This window comes from Bos javanicus, chromosome 13 (genome assembly GCF_032452875.1).
Source record: "Bos javanicus breed banteng chromosome 13, ARS-OSU_banteng_1.0, whole genome shotgun sequence".
In the NCBI taxonomy this organism is placed as follows: domain Eukaryota; kingdom Metazoa; phylum Chordata; class Mammalia; order Artiodactyla; family Bovidae; genus Bos; species Bos javanicus.
This window is the reverse complement of record NC_083880.1, coordinates 48,250,813-48,270,636: the sequence shown is the minus strand read 5'-3', so window position 1 is coordinate 48,270,636 and position 19,824 is coordinate 48,250,813. Positions and strand designations below refer to the sequence as shown.

Here is a 19,824-nt window from a genome sequence, read left to right as displayed (position 1 = left end):
GGGTTTGATCCCTGAGCCAGGAAGATCCCATATGCTGAGGAGCAACTAAGCCCCTGAGCCACAACTATTGAGCCTGTGGTCTAGAGCTCAGGAGTCGCAACTACGGAAGCCTGCGTGCCCTAGAGCCTGTGCTTAGTAACAAGAGAAGCCACCGCAATGAAGAGTAGCACCCACTTACCACAACTAGAGAAAAGCCCAACAACAAAGCCCCAGCACATCCAAAAATAAATTAAAAAAATTATTTTTTAAAAAAGGAAACAAAACCAGTCCTTCTCTATTTGCCCCATGCCTGCCCCTGCTCTCACATTCCTCTGAAGACGCCCCTCCTGCCGCTTTTTGTTTCCTGTGGACTGGGGTGCCTTCCTCTTCTGGAAAGGGGGCTTTCTCCTCATACCAGCTTACCATGCAGCCTCCAGGAAATGGGAACCACCTGGCAGGAGGATCAGATTCCTGGGAGGTGATGGGGCTGCCTCTGCCCCTCTGCAGCCATCAGCCCTCGGCGCTCATGTTGGCCCAGAAGAGCTGACTCCCTCCATCTCAGGCCCCAGAAAGGTGGTTGGCTTGGTGGCTAACTGGCTGGCATGGGGCCAGGTGAAGATGGGGGAGGCCTGAAAGGAGGTGCCATGCCTGGAAAGGGGCAGGGACTGGCCCAGGTCCAGAGTAGGAGGAGGAGACAGGCAGTGAGGGTGTTGGCTGAAGACCACAGTGTCTCAGTAGGAAAGGGGGGTTGTGGGAGCTGGGGTATCCGAGGCTCCCTGGTGGGTGGGGCCAGGGCCAGGGGCATCTGGGAAACAGACCTCCTGAAATTCAAAGTTGAGCTGCTAGCCACTGGCTCCTGGAATCTACAAGACAAAATTGAAGACTGCAGACAGGGGCACCCAGGGCTGCCACACTCGGAAAGGACAGCTTCTGGGTGAGTATGACATACTGCTGGACACATGGACTCCTAGACTCAGTTTCCAGGATTTTTCTCATTGCCTTGACCCGCAACTAGCAAGAGGAGGCTCTTTCCCTGGATCCAGGGTGGTTGCTCAGGGACTTAGCAGTCAACACACACAGCAGAGCAGAAACACACACCTGCAGAAATGAGGGGATGTCAAGCCAGGACCTCAAGGCCAGGACCTAGCTGGAAATAGCTTTGCCACTCCCACACCAGCCCACTGCTGCCTTACCTACCCCAATTTGATCTCCCAGCTGCCTGTGTAATCCTGATTACTCCAGAAACTCCACACTGAGCAGCTCTCGGCCATCCCTTGCTGGCAGGGCTGACTTCAGGAGTTTTTCTTGGGACCAACGTGGGATGAGAGAATGCTTGACTCCAGGTTCCCAAGCCCTACAACTGTCTGGAGGCTCCTTTCTTCCCTGAAGGCAACCCTGAGCCCTCCCATTAAAGACATCCCAGAACTTCAAGTGTGACCTACAAACCAGATCAGAGGCAAACCAGACTCACCTGTGGCTGGGCAATTCTAAGGATAAAAAGTGGGACAACCAATGTCATTGAAACTAACAAAATCTCCCTCAAGTCCCATGTTTTTACCCCAGTGGAACTTCCTCCCTATGGAAGCCTCCCACTAAAGTGTTATTAATATATGTTTATGCAGCAACTTCTGCGCACTTGGGGAGAGTTTACAAAAAAGCCACGTTCCCTTCTCTCCAGAAGCTCATGGGATGAAGACAAGCAAAGGGAGATTACTGGGTTCAGAGACAGATGAGAGAGGCCTTCAGCAAAAGATTCCCTATGGGTGGTAATCCTTGAGTGAATTAGAGGGAAGGGAAAAGATTGGGGAAGGAAGGGCAGGTGCCCCGGTGTACATGCAGGAAATGATGGGGGAAGCAGGCAGGGGCAAAGTCACTCACTACACATCCCCGACGCAGGGATCAACCCCCGCCCTTCAGAGAACATCCAGGGCTAGGTTCTCCTGGGAAAGGGGCAGCGAGGTGGGGGCATTTGCCCCTTCTTGCGGGGGTTCCGCTGCATTTAATGGGCTGTCCCGCTGTTCTCTCCAGCCACTCGCCATGTGGTGGGCCCTGCTGCTGCTGCTGTCTTTCGCGATAGCGCCGCGACCCAGCCAGGCGGGGCCGCTCCAGAACAGCCTTGTTTTCCGGCTCACTCAGCAGGGCCCCTGGGGGAGCGGGGCCGGTAACTCCACGGTCTCGCCCTGCGAGTGGCTCCCAGTCGCGGGGGTCACGACCCTGACTTTCGTGAACCGTGGCCTAGAGCGCCTGCCCGGCTGCCTGCCGCGCGCGCTGCGCAGCCTCGACGGCAGCCACAACCTGCTGCGCGCCTTGAGCGCTCCGGAGTTGGGCCACCTGCCGCAGTTACAGGTGCTGACACTGCGCCACAACCGCATCACTGCGCTGGGTTGGGGCCCCGGAGCGCCCGCAGGGCTGCACTCCCTCGACCTCAGCTACAACCTGCTGGCCACCCTGCCGCCGTGCACCGGGCCCGCGCTGCCCGGTCTCCGCGCGCTGGCCCTGGCCGGGAACCCGCTGCGGGCGCTGCAGCCCGGGGCCTTCGCCTGTTTTCCCGAGCTGCGCCTACTCAACCTGTCCTACACCAAGCTGGGCCGCGGTGACCACGAGGACATCGCCGACGCTACCTTCGCGGGGGTGGGCGGCGCGCCCCTGGCCGCCCTCCAGGTGCTGGATCTCAGTGGCACATTCCTCCCCCGCGGTGAGTGCCGGCGCGGAGTGTCTAAGCCTGCGGGGTGGATGATCCCGGGAGGGAGGGCTGTGAACTTCCTCGAGGGGCGCTGTCCGGGGCGTCTTCTTGCAGGAAGGCTCAAAGAGACCCCAGAGATTCCCTGAGCCTAGGGCACCCTATTTGAAGCGCCTCACTGGTCTGCACTCCTTGAGTCCCAAGAGTTGGGGAGTATTACCTCCGCTCTGCTTGTGAGGAAACCAGGGCACAGAAAGGAGAATGGCTGGCCTGCAGCCACCCAGCTCCTTAGCGGTGCCTCCATGTCTGAACTGTGGCGTTCTGGGTCCAGAGCCCACAGGTTTAACCTCTGTTCTGCTCCCCAGCAGAATGGAGAATGGGGAGTGGACGCAGTGCTTTGGGGCTGATGAATGGACAAACCTGGTATCAAACATTTTAACATGAAGCACTTGATGTTCAGAGGATGCTTTCATTGATTTCTATTAATACTTAGTTGGCTAAAATTCTTTCTGTGAATGTTAAATCCTTCAAACAAGACACAGAAGAGGTGGGAATACCTATTCTCCTGTACTTGGGTATTCTGACTCTGATTTACAAGGTTGGTTTTATTTAAAAACACTTCACATGTGATAATCACCTGCTCCACCACCAGAGAAGGGGCACGTTCTCCATTTACTAGGAGAGCGATGAAATGAGATTTCCGGCCTCCTCCTGCCCCCTCCTCCTCTGAGCCTCCTTCCTTACATTCCTCAAAGATTTCCCCTGCTCCTGGTAGCCATCACATTGAAGGCTGGGGCTTCTGTGTGGGGTTTAACAAGAGGGTGGGACAACAGCGTACTTGGAGGCAGCGTCCTAGAGTCAAGCTCAGCCTTGTTCCTTCCTTGTCGTGTGGCCGTTAGCCAGTCATCGTCCTTTGGGACCTCAGCTGTGCTTCTGAGATTCCTGAAGCTGCCTGCTGTCCCCATGCTCAGCAATGACCTTCACCACTCACCTTGTCACTCTCATTGTTTCCTTAATGCTGTGCCAGCCTCATGGGTTCATGCCTTCCAGGATAGTGGGCAGTGTCCCATCTGTATTTCAGTTCGGTCGGGATGGATCAGAAACCTGCCACGGCTCACGTCGCTCTACCTGAGGAAGATGCCAAGGCTGAGGAGCCTAGAGGGGGACATTTTCAAGATGACCCCTGACCTGCAGCATTTGGATTGTCAACATTCGCCAGCACTTAGCTCTGTCCATACATATATCTTTCAAGACACGCCTCACCTACGAGTCCTTCATTTCCAGAAGTAAGTGTTTCTAAAACACATGACTGAATTTTGCCCATTATACTAAATTTAATAGTCATAACTATTTTATAGAATAAACTAGACCTTCCTTTCCCTCCCATTGCTCTTTCCTCGTTGGGGTCTTGTTCTTCCTTATGCTTTGGATGATATGGTGAGCACATCCCAGAGAGTCCATCCGGCCTAAAACCCAACCAACTCAGTGCTGTCCACAGTAATGTTAAAACTTCAAACTCTCACACGTGTCAAGTTTCCTTCAAGTCCAGGATGAGAAATTTCCAGTGGGAAGAGGGCATCAGGGTCTTTATTTCTCCATCCACCTGGTTCTCCATGTGTTTATGCAAATCAGCAGCCCCTTCCAGGGCTTGAGCAGCTCCTACTTGCACTGGGACCCAGGGGTGGTTCCCTCTGGGCCAGGGGTTATCCCAAGTCTCACCATATCCACCTTCCTTCCCAAGAGCAACTACTATCCTGACTTTTAGCAGGAAGGGCAGCATACCTCTGAAGATGATCCCTGGCCACCTGCTTTCCTGGGAGCCCACAGCTAGGCCCTGGGAGGCAAGCACCATTGTGCTGCCATCACTCTTAATGTTGCCACTTCTCTTTTTTCTTGACTAGCTCCAGAGTACGCACTTTGGGGCTTTTCATGAGGGGAAAGGAGATAGAACACACAGAGCACTTAGCTCAGTGCCTGGCACATGTGTGTGCTCTCTAACATTAGTGAAGATCATGGTGGTTGTGATGGTGGTGAGATTATGTTGACAGTGATGGTGATAATGGTATCTCATGGTGGTGGTGGTGGTAATGAATGGTGACAGGATGGTCATGGTGATGATGATGATGGTGGTGATGACGTGGATGAGAGGGATGTCATGTCTGGCTTAGACTCCTCTTTTGAGTTCCAGACTGATGAAGCATTGTTTGTCAGATGTGAAACTGAACTGCTTGGACTCAATCCTGACTCCACTTACCACTTCCTAGCTATGTGAGTTAGGGCAAGTTAACCTATGCTCTTGAGGCTCAGTTTCCTCATCTGTAAAATGGGAATAATATCCAATCCTCGCCTACTGCATTGCTGTGAGAGGAAATGCTTTGATATGTGTCTAGAACAGTGCCTGGCACAGAACAGGAGGTTTGTGTAATCACTACTGGGCATCTCCACTGGATGCTTCCCAGGTCTTTCAGGATCTAGGACATATCTAGATACATAAGCCTGGAGCTCATGGAAACTCTGGGCTGGAGATTCCTAAATGAGCATCCTCAGCACAGAAGTAGTTGAGAAAGCATGAGGAGATGACAGTGATGATGCTGATGAGGATAGTAGTGAAGACACCAGTAACCATGATGGTGTTGATGGCCACAAGATGGTGATGGTGAAAGCATGGCCTCTGCTTTCAGGGAGCACACAGTTCTGTAGGGAGAAACATCTGTCAATTGTCATGATATATTGGGATCAGTAACAGAGGCACATGCCACGTACCATGTCATAAGGCAAGTAGGGTCAGTGATCAGCTTCAGCAGCCTGGAAGAAGAACATAATTGTTCCATATCTTCAAAGGTGAGTCTAAACTCCCCAGGTGGAGAGAGGCAACCTAGAGTCCAAGAAAAGCAGGCATCCCTGGATCAGACGTAGGGGCTGCTTCCTCTTATCCCTATACTTCTCAGTTTGCTGCAGTCTGACCACTGACTTCAGCTTCATGATTGAATGGAACCAGTGGCATTTCAGATGCTATGTCCAGTGGACACTTCTCTATCCTCTAAGCCCCTTCTTGAGTCCTTCCTCCCTCATGACACTCTCTTTTCTCATCCTTAGGATGCTGCTCTGGTGCTTCTCCAGATTTTCTGGATAGGCCTTCTTAAGGCCCTTGACTATTTCCTCATCTTCAAACTTTTCTGCATGTCATTACTCACCCTACATGCTTCCTCTGGCACTGTTTCCACTCACTTTTCCAATGCCATAGGATTTGGCAAAATGTGGGGTGTTGGCGATGTTCATTCTCAATAGAGCCAGAATGGAGCCCTGGTCACCAGGTCCAGCCTGATCTCCATTCCCAATGGCTCTGTGCCAGCCCTTCCCACCCGCCCTGCAGGGCAGTTTGAGGTCAAGTTCTCATCATTCCCTACCCAGCTAACCAAAAGCCTTCTAACCCATGACCTTCAGGAGTGCACAGGTTAGTGCAGGGAATCTTAAACACTTTTGTGCCATGGACTTCTGTGGCAGTCTGTGAAGCCTGTGGGACTTTCTCAGAAGAAGGTTCTTATATACATAATATCCAGTTCCATCACTCATGGCAAATAGATGGGGAAAATGTGGAAACAGTGAGAGATTTTACTTTTTGAGGGTCAAAAATCACTGCAGATGGTGACTGCAGTCATGAAATTAAAAGATGTTCCTTGGAAGAAAACCTGTGACAAGCCTAGACAGTGTATTAAAAACCAGAGGCATTTACTTTGCCAACAAAGGTCCATATAGTCAAAGTTACGGTTTTTCCAGTAGTCAAGTATGGATGTGAGAGTTGGACTATAAAGAAGGCTGCATGCCAAAGAATTGATGCTTTTCAACTGTGGTGTTGGAGAAGACTCTTGAGAGTCCCTTGGATAGCAAGGAGATCAAACCAGTCAATCCTAGAGGAAATCAATCCTGAATAACCATCTAAAGGGCTGATGCTAAAGCTGATGCTTCAATGCTTTGGCCACCTGATGCAAAGAGCCAACTCATTAGAAAAGACCCTACTGGTGGGAAAGATTGAGGATAGGAGGAGAAGGGGCCGACAGAGGATGAGATGGTTGAATGGCATCACTGACTCAGAGAGGTTCCCTGGCTCAGGCGGTAAACAATCTGCCTACAGTGCACGAGACTCGAGTTTGATCCCTGGATTGGGAAGATCCCCTGGAGAAGGAAATGACAACCCACTCCAGTATTGTTGCCTGGATAATCCCATAGACAGAGGAGCCTGATGGGCAATAGTCCATGGGGTCGCAAAGAGTTGGACTTGACTGACTGACTAACACTTTCACTGACTCCATGGACATGAGTTTGAGCAAGCTCTGGGAGATGGTGAAGGACAGGAAAGCCTGGTGTGCTGCAGTCCATGGGGTCCACAACAGCTGGACACGAGTGAGTGAGCAACAAATGGAGGATTCCAAAGAAACCAATTATAGTTATCAAAATATTTCTAAGTGTGTGCTTCAGGAGTATGTATGTGTGGTATGCTTCTTTATTTTGTTGTTGTTGTTCAGTTGCTCAGTCATGTCCGACTCTTATAGACCCCATGGTTTCCCTGTCCTTTACTATCTCCCAGAGTTTGCTCAGACTTATGTCCATTGAGTCAGAGATGCTATCCAACCACCTCATCCTCTGTGGCCCCTTTCTCCTGCCTTCAATATTTCCAAGCATCAGGGTCTTTTCCAATGAATTGGCTCTTTGCATCAGGTGGCCAAAGGATTGGAGCTTAAGTTTCAGCAATTCAGGGTTGATTTCCTTCCTTTAGGATTGACTGGTTTTATCTTCTTGCTGTCCAAGAGCCTCTCAAGAGTCTTCTACAGCACCACAGTTTGAAAACATCAATTCTTGGGTGCTCAACCTTCTTTATGGTCCAACTCTCACATCCATACATGACTACTGAAAAAACCATAGCTGTGACTATGCTGACCTTTGTTGGCAAAGTGATGTCTCTGCTTTTTAATATGCTGTCTAGGTTGGTCATAGCTTTTCTTCCAAGGAGCAAGCATCTTTTAATTTCATGGCTGGAGTCACCATCTGCAGTGATTTTGGAGCCCAGTAAAATATAGTCTCTCTCTGTTTCCACACTTTCCCCATCTATTTGCCATCTATTTGAAGTGATAGGACCAGATGCTATGATATTCATTTTTTGAATGTTGAGTTTTAAGTCAGTTTTTCACTCTCCTCTTTCACCTTTATCAAGAGACTCTTCAGTTCCTCTACACTTTCTGCCATAAGGGTGGTGTCATCTGCATATCTGAGGTTATTGATATTTCTCCTGGCAATCTTGATGCTGGCTTGAGCTTCATTTAGGCTGGCATTTCTCATGATGTACTCTGCATATAAATTAAATAAGCAAAGTGACAATATACAGCCTTGATGTACTCCTTTCCCAATTTGAACCAGTTCATTGTTCCAGTCGATTCTAACTATTGCTTCTTCATCTGCATACAAATTTCTTAGGAGACAGGTAAGGTGGTCTGGCATTTCCATATCTTTAAGAATTTTCCACAGTTTGTTGTGATCTACAGTCACAGGCTTTAGCGTAATCAATGAAGAAGTACATGTTTTCCTGGAATTCACTTGGTTTTTCTATGATCCAATGGATGTTGGCAATTTGCTCTCTGATTCCTCTGCCTTTTCTAATACTGCTTGTATATCTTGAAGTTCTGGGTTCACGTACTGTTGAAGCCTAGCTTGAAGAATTTTGAGCTAAACCTCACTAGCATGCAACATGAGTGCAATTGTGAGGTAATCTGCACGTTCTTTAGCATTGCCCTTCTTTGGGATTGGAATGAAAACTGACCTTTTCCAGTCCTGCAGCCACTCCTTAAATTTAAAAAATCCAGCAGGAGGTCCAATAACTTCAACAATTTTGATGATCATTAAGTTCAGTTCAGTTACTCAGTCATGACCGACTCTTTGTGACCCCATGGACTGTAGCACGCCAGGCTTCCCTGTCCATCACCAACTCCTGGGGCTTACTCAAACTCATGTCCATCGAGTCAGTGATGCTATCCAACCATCTCATCCTCTGTCATCCCCTTCTCCTCCCACCTTCAATCTTTCCCAGCATCAAGGTTTATTCCAGTGAGTCAGGTCTTTGCATCAGGTGGTCAAAGTATTGGAGTTTCAGCCTCAGCATCAGTCCTTCCAATGAATATTCAGGACTGATTTCCTTTAGGATGGACTGGTTGGATCTCCTTGCAGTCCAAAGAGTCTCCTCCAACACCAAAGTTCAAAATCATCAAATCTTCGGCACTCAGCTTTCTTTATAGTCCAACTCTCACATCCATACATGACTACTGGGAAAACCATAGCTTTGACTAGATGGACCTTTGTTGGCAAAGTAATGTCTCTGCTTTTTAATATGCTGTCTAGGTTGGTCATAGCTTTTCTTCCAAGGAGCAAGCTTCTTTTAATTTCATGGCTGCAGTCACCATCTGCAGTAATTTTGGAGCCCCCCAAAATAAAGTCTGTCACTTTTTCCATTGTTTCCCCATCTATTTGCCATGAAATGATGGGACCAGATGCCATGATCTTAGTTTTATGAATGTTGAGTTTTAAGCCAACTTTTTCACTGTCCTCTTTCACTTTCATCAAGAGGCTCTTCATTTCTTCACTTTCTGCCATAAGGGTGGTGTCATCTGCATATCTGAGGTTATTGATATTTCTCCTGGCAATCTTGATTCCAGCTTGAGCTTCATCCAGCCCAGCATTTTGCATGATGTAATCTACATGTAAGTTAAATAAGCAGGGTGACAGTATACAGCCTTGATGGATTCCTCTCCCGATTTGGAACAAGTCTGTTGTTCCAATGTTCAGTTCTAACTGTTGCTTCTTAACCAGCATACAGATTTCTCAAGAAGTAGGTCAGGTAACCTGGTATTCTCATCTCTTAAAGAATTTTCCACAGTTTGTTGTGATCCATGCAATAACTTTGGTGTAGTCAATATAGCAGAAGTAGATGTTTTTCTGGAACTCTCTTGCTTTTTCTATGATCCAATGGATGCTGGCAATTTGATCTCTGGTTCCTCTTCCTTTTCTGAATCTAGCTTTGAATATCTGGAAGTTCATGGTTCATGTACTGTTGAAGCCTGGCTTGGAGAATTTTCAGCATTACTTTGCTAGTGTGTGAGATGAGGGCAATTGTGAGGTAGTTTGAACATTATTTGGCTTTGCCTTTCTTTGGGATTGGAATAAAAACTGACCTTTTCCAGTGCTATGGCCACTGCTGAGTTTTCCAAATTTGCTGACATATTGAGTGCTGCACTTCACCAGCATCATCTTTTAGGATTTGAAATAGCTCAACTGGAGTTCCATCGCCTCCACTAGCTTTGTTTGTAGTGATGCTTCCTAAGGCCCACTTGACTTTACATTCCAGGAGGTCTGGCTCTAGGTGAGTAATCACACCATTGTGGTTATCTGGGTCATGAAGCTCTTTTTTGTACAGTTCTTCTGTGTGTTGTTGCCACCTCTTCTTAATATCTTCTGCTTCTGTTAGGTCCATACCATTTCTGTCCTTTATTGAGCCCATCTTTGCATGAAATATTCCCTTGGTATCTCTAATTTTCTTGAAAAGATCTCTAGTCTTTCCCATTCTATTGGTTTCCTCTATTTCTTCACATTGATCACTAAGGAAGGCTTTCTTATATTTCTTTGCTATTCTTTGAAACTCTGCATTCAAATGAGTATATCTTTCCTTTTCTCCTTTACCTTTAGCTTCTCTTCTCAGCTATTTGTAAGGCCTCCTCAGACAACCTTTTTGCCTTTTTGTATTTCTTTTTCTTGGGAGTAGTCTTGATCACTGCCTCCTGTACAATGTCATGAACCTCTGTCCATAGTTCTTCAGGCACTCTATCAAATCTAATCCCTTGAATCTGTCACTTCCACTGTATAATTGTACGGGATTTGATTTAGGTCATAACTGAATGGTCTAGTGTTTTTCCCTATTTTCTTCAATTTAAGTCTGTATTTGGCAATAAGGAGTTCATGCATTGTGATTAAAGTGAAAGTCGCTTAATTGTGTCCTACTGTTTGTGACCCCATGAACTATACAGTCCATGGAATTCTCCAAGCCAGAATACTGGAGTAGGCAGCCTTTCCCTTCTCCAGGGAATCTTCCCAACCCAGGGATTGAACCAGGATCTCCTGCATTGCAGGCAGATTCTTTACTAACTGAGCTATCAGGAGAGCCCTTTGATGATCATAAATGACAGAAAACTACTGAAAAGTGATTTCAAAATATCTGTTTTGTTGGTGATTCACCTGTGGTTTGTTGCCTTCATTCGTCACTGAAACAAATGGTGAATTTCAGTTAGAGATTTGTGAAAGAGACCTTTATCCAAGTTCATATACCCTGTCTCCAAGGACCTCTGGTTGAGAACCCCTGTAATCCAGTCACCATATTCAGCCAGGAGATCTGTCTAAATTATAATCTGATTGAGTTTTAAGACAAATGAAAACTCTTCCATGGTTGGAGGAGAAGGTTTACCTCTTTGGCTGGCTCATCCCTGGACTCTATTGCACCATCAACCCCACCCCAACCCCGTGCTCCAGCTGGGGAAGGAGCCACTTCCTCTCTGGGAGCTCTCAAGCCTCTGAAGCTCATTAGATGTCATCTCCCCTGTGGAACCCTCTTCCCTTTTTCTCAAGCCCTCCTTGCTCTTGACTCTCCTTACCTCACCCAATGTCTCCCCTGGGACATTATCTGTGATAGATGCTGGCAACATGTGGGTTCCTTGGCACAGCCAGCACTCTCTGGAGAGGGGGTAGCACCCTCCTGGCTTCTCTGCCAACCTGGCATGCCCAGTGTCCTCCACCATCCTCTCTGACAATGCTACATGCGGGAGGGAGAGGCCTTTGGCAATATTTCAGCAAAAAAAGAAAACAGGGATTATTTGGAAGATAAGTAGAAACTTCTTCCACGTTAAGGCTCTTTCAGTTCAGATGCAGAGAATACCCAGACACGGACACGCCTCAGGACATGAAGCAGGCTCTCCCGTCCTTGGCATGTGATGGGAATGCAACTTGTCTTTATCATGTGCAAGTTGCAATGTGTGGCAGAAAGGGCCACCAGAGAAGGAAAAGGCTCCTTTTCCTTATATATAAAAATGAATGAAATATTGGAAATTCCAGTAGTTACTCGGCAGTTTCACTCCCAGGGGCCCAGGTTGAGTCCCTGGTCAGGAAACTAAAACCCCATAAGCTGCTGGTTTGGCCAAAAACAATAAATAAGTAATAAGTGAGTGAAATATTACCTACCTCATTATTGACATAATGATATCAATGAGATAATGTTATTATCTGAATACTAAGCAATGTTGTGTATGTTCAGTCACTCAGTTGTGTCCAATTCTTTGTGACCCCGTGGACTGTAGCCCACCAGGCTCCCCCGTCCGTGGGATTCTCCAGGCAAGAATACTGGAGTGGGTTGCCATTTCCTTCTCCAGGGGATTTTCCCAACCCAGGGATCAAACCCAGGTCTCCCACATTGCAGGCAGATGCTTTAACCTCTGAGCCACTTACCCCAAAATACAGCAATCCTTTTCTTCTCCCACTTCAGGCAAAAAAAAAAAAAAAATTCCTTTGCAAAATTAAGTGCTAAGTAAACTCCTTTCTAAGATTTCCACTCTAGCTCTGTGAAACCTGCTAAAAGCAAGTATTTGCATATGTGTGTGTGTGTGTGTGTGTGTGTGTGTGTGTATATACACATACATACATTCATTACCACACGTATATGGGGCTTCCCAGGTGGCACTAGAAATAAAGAACCTACCTGTCAATGCAAGAGATGTAAAAGATTCGAGTTTAATCCCTGAGTCCAGAAGATACCCTGGAGAAGGGCCTGGCAACCCACTCCAGTGTTCTTGCCTAGAGAATCCAATGGACAGAGGAGATTGGTGGGGAGTCTATAGGTTTGCAAAGAGTCAGACATGACTGAAGTGACTTAGCATGCACTCATGCATATACAGGAGAAGGCAATGGCAACCCACTCCAGTACTCTTGCCTGGAAAATCCCATGGATGGAGGAGCCTGGTAGGCTGCAGTCCATGGGTCACTGAGTCGGACATGACTGAGCAACTTCACTTTCACTTTTCACTTACATGCATTGGAGAAGGAAATGGCAACCCACTCCAGTGTTCTTGCCTGGAGAATCCCAGGGATGGCGGAGCCTGGTGGGCTGCCGTTTATGGGATCACACAGAGTCGGACACGACTGAGGCGACTTAGCAGCAGCAGCATGCATACACATATATGTGGGTTCCACTTAAGTTTCAATATAATGGCACTCACGTATGTTCAGTGCTCCACAGGGGACAACTGTCAGGTGCCCACCAGCCAGGAGTGTTAGAGAAGATCTGGGTGGTGAGTCCTTCATTGCCCAGAACATCTGCATCTCCCCCAGAGCAATAGTAGAAAGTTCCCAGGTAGATGAAGAAAAGCCAGTCTTCAGTTGGAAGAGGCCTGTGGATACAGCGCAGTTCCTGTTGCTCACGATTGTCAGATTGTAACTAGAATGTGTACAAGAGGCTGGGAGACTCTAGGAGTTGAGACAGTTGAGGCCAAATACTTTGGGCAGAAAGAGCAGAAAACCAGGAGGGAGCCTGCCATTGCTAGGTGTGGTACATTGTTGGCAAATATGGCCCCAGTAATTCCTCCCATCATCCTTGTATACACAGCCCTTTGCAAATGTGACTTTGCAGCTCTTCCCACTAAGTAGAGTCTATTCTCCACCTCTTAAAGCTGGGCATAGCCATGCGACATGTTTAGGCCAGAGGGACATTAGCAAATGTGATGTAAGCAAAGACTTGAAAGTAGTTAAGCAAATTGGGGCTCACCCTGTCTTGCTGGTAGAGACTGGCACACGACCATGTGCAGAAGCCTCCTGGGTGATGAAAGACACAGGCAGAGAGGCCCTGGCAAACCAGTGGAGACTCCATATAGGTGAGGCAATCCTAGATCTTTCCGGCCCAGGTGAGCCGGCCCAGACCATACGAACCACTGAGTCAACCCACAGAAACACGGAAAAGAATAAACATTTATTGTTTTAAGTTAAGCTGCTGCTGCTAAGTCGCTTCAGTCGTGTCCGACTCTGTGCAACCCCATAGACGGCAGCCCACCAGGCTCCCCCACCCCTGGGATTGTCCAGGCAAGAACACTGGAGTGGGTTGCCGTTTCCTTCTCCAGTGCATGAAAGTGAAAAGTGAAAGTGAAGTCGCTCAGTCGTGACTCTTAGCGACCCCATGCACTGCAGCCTACCAGGCTCCTCCATCCATGGGATTTTCCAGGCAAGAGTACTGGAGTGGGGTGCCATTGCTTTCTCCATAAGTTAAGCTAGTAAGAGCTAACTGACACACTTCACTGAGGCATCTTCCAAAGGACTGGTGTGGAATGCCATCAGCTACAGTCCACCTGCAGTAGTATACAGAGTGTTCTCATTAAGAACATGTGTATACCTATGGCTGACTCATGTTGATATTTGACAGAAAACAACAAAATACTGTAAAGCAATTATCCTTCGATTAAAAAAATTTAAAAAAATTTCTGCCCTTTCTTCACTGGTCTATAATAACAATATCATACTTTTATGTAGAGATCTACATTTCTAAGTACTTTTATAATCAACAGCAGGTGATTTTTTATATAGCCAGCAGGGAGAATGTCTCCATTTTTTATGAGAGGTGATACTGACTAGGTTAGGTTGGTATCTCCACAGATTAAAAAAAAATCCAAGGTCATTAATAGTTTTCTCAAAGCAAACTAGCCCCTAACAGAATGGTTTTCCCATGACACTACTATGGCTGTCTGGGTTTAGTGTTGACCTAATTGTACAAGCCTGAGTTAATTAATTTTTGTGTGTTTCAGCTGCAACTTGAGTTCCTTCCATCCTTGGAACTTGCATTCCTCCCAGGTCCTGTCCATCAACCTCTTCGGCAACCCTCTCACTTGCAGTTGTGAGTTGTCCTGGCTCCTCATGGATGCAAAGAGGATTGTCCTAAGCAGGTAGCACGTTTAAAAAGCAGATGACTGAGGGGTGAGGATCAAATCTCTGGGGCTGAAGTTCTCAGTTTGTATCCTGCTCAGGTAACAATGCTGGGCAGGTTGGCAGTGCTGGGTGGAACTGTTCCCCATGTAGTCACAGTCAGGGACCCAGGAGATGAAGGCTCTGCCTCCATCCCAGCAAGCCTGAGGAGCAAAGAGCTGGAGGAGCCCACTCAGGAGGCTTTAAAGGGCCAGGCCATCACTTTCACCCACATCCCATTGGTCAGATTAACTTAGCAGGTCATGCCTACTGCATTGGAGGCTGGGAAATGTAGTGTAGCTGTGTGCCCACTAGGAAAAGAAAATGGGCTAAGTAAACAGCTAACTCTTTCTCCTAAAGTGGAGTTATCATTGCTCATTTTACAAATGAGCAAACTGGGGCAAAAAGAGGAAGGTACTTGCTTAGATTCATGCAGCCACTGGGTGGAGGAGGTAGGATCTATTGTCTTCCAAAATTCTGCTCTTGGGACTTCCCTGGCTGTCTGGTCATTAAGACTCTGCTGCTTCCAATGCAGGGGACCCCGGTTCCATCCCTTGTTGGGGAACTAAGATCCCATGTGTGGCCAAAAAAAAAAGACACAAAAATGTGTTCCACTGAGTCCCCAAAACAGAGCCTGGCTTTCTGTGGCATTCAGTCCAGTGCCAGTGGGCTTATAGAGCTCTCATGGGACAGAAGCCTGAATATCAAGTGAGGCTCAGTCTGCCACCCCTCACCCCTTCATCTTGCCTATAGCACCAGGCTCTTTGCAGTGAGTGAAAATGTTGAGAGTTCAAGCTCTTCACACCACTTACTACTATTGATTTTGGCTGTTACTTAATCTCTTTGTGCCTCTACCTCCTCATCTGTAAAATTGGTATCTCATGAGGTAGTGGAGATTAAATTAGTTTCTACATAAAAGTGTTAGCAATAGTCCCTAGCATGTAGCAAAGTACTCAAAAAATTTTAGCTAGTATGAGTGTTGTTACTAGTACTCACCACCAGGAAGCAGAGAGGTGAGAATAGAACGACAGACCGCACTTAGAGCATCTGGACTGCCCTTCACTATGCTCACCCTGGGTTTAGGCTCTGCATTTGCTAGCCATGCTATCTTGGGCAGTTAGTTCCTCTTTCTGAATTCCCTTTTCCTTCTCTGTCCAATGGGACTTACAAGGGGAGCCTCCTTGAAGGTCACTGAGGTGACCCATGTTGAGTGTGTACCATGTGGCAGATGTGTTACACAAGGCTTGGGAGAGGGATTATCTGCTCTAAGGACTCAAAGCCCAGCACAGAAGCAGCCCCTCTAACTGACTGACCTCTCCTCTAGGGCGGCAGACATTGTGTGCAAACCAGCTGCAGGATCCAGTGGTACCTTCTCAGCCCCTCTTTTGCTGTCCCAGCTACCAAGTGTGTGCCATTCGGATCAAAACACCACCCTCCTTGATTCCAACCCACCCTCCTCAGTCATCTCCACCCACACACCATCTGCTCAGGGTTCCTCCACCTTGCGGAGCACAACACCCTCCACCACACGTGCGGGAGGCCAACAGAGTGTCACCAAACTTCCCTCCCTCCCTGTGGATTCCCCTACACGAGCAGCCAGGCTGCGGTACAGCCTTGCCAAGGATAGGGCCACTCCCTCCACTACTGTCTCTCCAACAGGTTCAAGCAACTCTGGCGACCCACCTAAGTCTGTGAGCACAGCCTGGGCAGAGCACCAAGAATATGCTACCGGGCTTATCCTGGAGCCTAGTAGCTCAGCGGCCTCCATCCCATGGGCCAGCAGACACCCTGGTCTCTCCCCTGCCTCCCGGGACTCAGTGAGCCTGCCCCAGCCCGCCTGGGAGACTCGAGCCACCCTGCAGTCTCCCCACCCCCCTCCTTCCGAGGGCGGGATTCCTGTCCTGCTGCAGGACGACTCCAGGGAGGAGGAGGAGGAGGAGAGCGGAAAAGAGGAGGTAGGGGCGCCAGCGTGGGATGTACCCTGCGATTACCACCCCTGCAGGCACCTCCAGACACCGTGCGCAGAGCTTCAGCGGCGCTGGCGGTGCCGGTGCCCCGGCCTCAGCGGAGAAGACACCCTGCCAGACCCTCCCAAGCTGCAGGCGGTGGCGGAGACCACCGACACGACGGCACTTGTGCGCTGGTGCGCCCCCAACTCAGTGGTGCGCGCCTACCAAATCCGCTACGCACCAGAGGGCTGGCCAGGGAACCAGTCGGTGGTGGGGGACGTATGTGCCACCGCGCGCCAGCACGCCCTGCATGGGCTGTTACCGGCCACCGCCTACCGGGTGTGCGTCCTGGCGGCCAACGGCGCGGGGCTGAGCCAGCGCGGGGCGTGCGCCGCCTTCACCACCGGGCGCAGCCCGGTGTTCATCACAGCGGGGCTGGGCTCCGCTGGCGGCCTGCTGCTAGTCAGTACAGCGCTGCTGGCCACCGGTCTCTGCCGCCGGGGCCGGACGCCACGCACCCCGCCCTGCCACACGCAGCTGCTGGCCTACCGCAACCCCGCCTTCGGCCCTGTGCCCGAAGCCCCGCCCTCACAGGAAGCGGTTCACTGAGCGTCCACCGCCAGTGTGGAGGAGGCGGTCCTGGGGTCTGGAAAGACCCGTCTGCCTATTGCTTCCTCGAGGCTTGCGCTCCTTGGGCACATGTGGCACTGGCCGAGCTGGGATCCTCAGCCCCGGGAACCTCTTGCCTTCCCTTCTTGCTGCTTCTCTGTTCCCAGAAAAGTTACGGGTCACCTTGCCGGGCACCCTTTGTTGGTTTTTCCGCAGCCGGTGTCCCTCAGCACCCGATAGAATAGAATTGTGTCAGCCGCTATTGTCCTGTTGGAAGCGACATCTTCAAGTCATTTCAGTAAAGTTCCCTCAAGGTCAAGCTCTGGCTAAGGTTCTCCAGCTAAGAGATCGACTCCAGCGGATTCTCTCCCCAACTCCCTGTTCCACACACCCTGACCGCCCCCCTCCCCCTGGACCCCTGCCAGTGGATTCTTAACCTGAGAACCAGTTATGGTCCCTGAAGCCTTCTGTTCATTTCAGGGTATGGCAGCAGGTGTACTTCTAGCTTTAAACTGCAGTCTTCCCAGAACATCTGTGAAACACAGGCAGGGGGAAGGCTGTCTTTTCAAACTTGGTTAGTGCATTTCACTTAAGACCAGGTGGGTACAGAAACCATGAACTTTTTGAAGGAAGCATGTTCAAGAACTTTTCTGAGAGAAAAAATGAACAAAAGGAAACCCTCAAGGCTCTAGCTAAACACCAAAGCACTTCTCTGCTCAAATTGCATCAAACTTTCTCTTATTTTACTTCTATACAAACTTAGGAAGGAAAGTGATTTTATTAAATTAAAATGGGGTCATAGTTCTAGATTTTAGTTTTCTACCTTATCATTTATGTAAGTTTCCTGTGGCAGCCGTAACAGACTACCACAAACTTGGTTGCTTCAAACAACTTAAGTTTATTCTCTTACAGGTTAGGCCAGAAGTCCATAGTCAAGGTATCAACAAGGTTGGTTTCTTCTGGAGACTAAGGGAAAACTGTTCCATTCCTCCCCTCCACCCTGGTGGGTGCGGGGAGGGGGGTCAAGTAGCCAGCAATACTTGGGTTCCTGAGCTTGCAGGTTCCTTATCCATGCGTCCTTGTCTTCTGACAGTGTCTAAATCCTGCCCCCCTCCTTTTTTTCCATTATCTTTTCTCCAGTCTTGAGATATAACTGATGTATAACATTAAGGTGTACCATGCAATGATTTGAGACTCCTATGTATTATTGAGAGATAATTATAATGAGGTTAGTGAATACATCTGCCACTTCATAGTTATCTTTGTGTACATGTGCAATAAGAACTTTTAAGATCTTAGCTACTTTCCAATATACAGTATGATTAACTGTAGTCATCATGAACTTTCTTATTCCATTTGACCACCTTCACCCATTCCCCATCCCACCTCCCACCACTAGGAACCAACAATCTAATTCTTGAATTGGTTTTGTTAGATTTTGCATGAGATCATGATGAATTTGTCTTTGTCTTATTTCAGTTAGTATAATGCCCTCAGGATCCACCCATTTTGTTCCAAATTGCAGGACTTCCCTCTTTTTATGGTTGAATAATATTCCATTATATATATATATATATTTTCTTTATCCACTCATCCATTGACATTTAGGTTATTTCCATGTCTTGATTACTGTAAATAACACTACAATGAACATGGGGAGTGAAGGTATCTTGAGATAATGATCTTATTTCCTTTGGATATGTACCCAGAAGTCAAATTTCCCTCTTCTTGTAAGAACACTAGGCATTGGCTTAAGGCCCACCCAAATCCAGCACGACCATCCTAATTTTGATTACATATGCAAAGACCCTATACCCCAATAAAGTCACTTTCACAGGTACTGGGGGTTAGAACCTGAAAAATATCTTTCTGAGGCACAGTTCAACCCAAAACAGCATTTACTTCTAAGAAAAAAAAAATTAAATTTGATTCTCATGGTACCTTTTGTTTCTACAACATGCTGCAGCACAGAAACCATGCTGCAGAAATTAAGCATATCCAAGTTTATCGGGATAATGGAATTGTACTACATATTTCTAGATGTTTGAAGTTCTGAAAAAGCTTCCCAAAATTCTAAGGTGGGTCCCTAGTTTTATCACATATGTAGCCAAGAAAAATGGACTGATTTAAAAGATCTACCAGCTCCAAATTTAAAACTGCAAGGCAAAAGCCCAAAATGTGACTAATATAAAAGCCCTCAGGCATGTAATTAAATTATCCCAGTGCCTTTTTAAGTTTAATATCAAGATTGAATCTGTTATGTAGAGGCACCAAAATGAATGTCATGCTTGGAGTCTGTATGCATGACTCAAATGTACCTAATACAATTCCAGTGTTTTATAAGCCAGCAGAATTTATTTTATAGCAATTCAGTATCCAAAAACCTACAGCTTCGGGGTTGGGGAGTATATTAAGAAGAATCAGATTAAGACTTGACTACTAAAGAGACTACGGATCCAACTATAAGTCACTCCAAATAGTACCAACGCTAGAGCACAAGTGAGCATAACAAAAAACAAAATTCTAATTTCCCCCCTACTTTATTTCAAGTTCTCCCTTTTAAAAACATACTCATGT

The 19,824-nt window shown here is 47.8% G+C and overlaps 1 protein-coding gene across 2 annotated transcripts; it reads left to right on the top strand.

Annotated features, from left to right (window-relative positions):
- Positions 1 to 683: 683 nt before the first annotated feature.
- Positions 684 to 18,847, top strand: LRRN4 (leucine rich repeat neuronal 4). 2 transcript variants are annotated; one of them, XM_061436617.1, is made up of 5 exons: positions 684 to 913; positions 2,008 to 2,674; positions 3,741 to 3,945; positions 14,533 to 14,670; positions 16,014 to 18,847. In XM_061436617.1, the coding sequence occupies exons 2-5, from the start codon at positions 2,017 to 2,019 to the stop codon at positions 17,245 to 17,247; spliced, it is 2,235 nt and encodes a 744-aa protein (XP_061292601.1). In that variant the 5' UTR covers positions 684 to 913; positions 2,008 to 2,016; the 3' UTR covers positions 17,248 to 18,847. The 2 variants fall into 2 exon arrangements, with proteins under 2 accessions (XP_061292601.1, XP_061292600.1); XM_061436616.1 differs by lacking the exon at positions 684 to 913 and having other exon boundaries at positions 1,763 to 2,674.
- Positions 18,848 to 19,824: the final 977 nt, after the last annotated feature.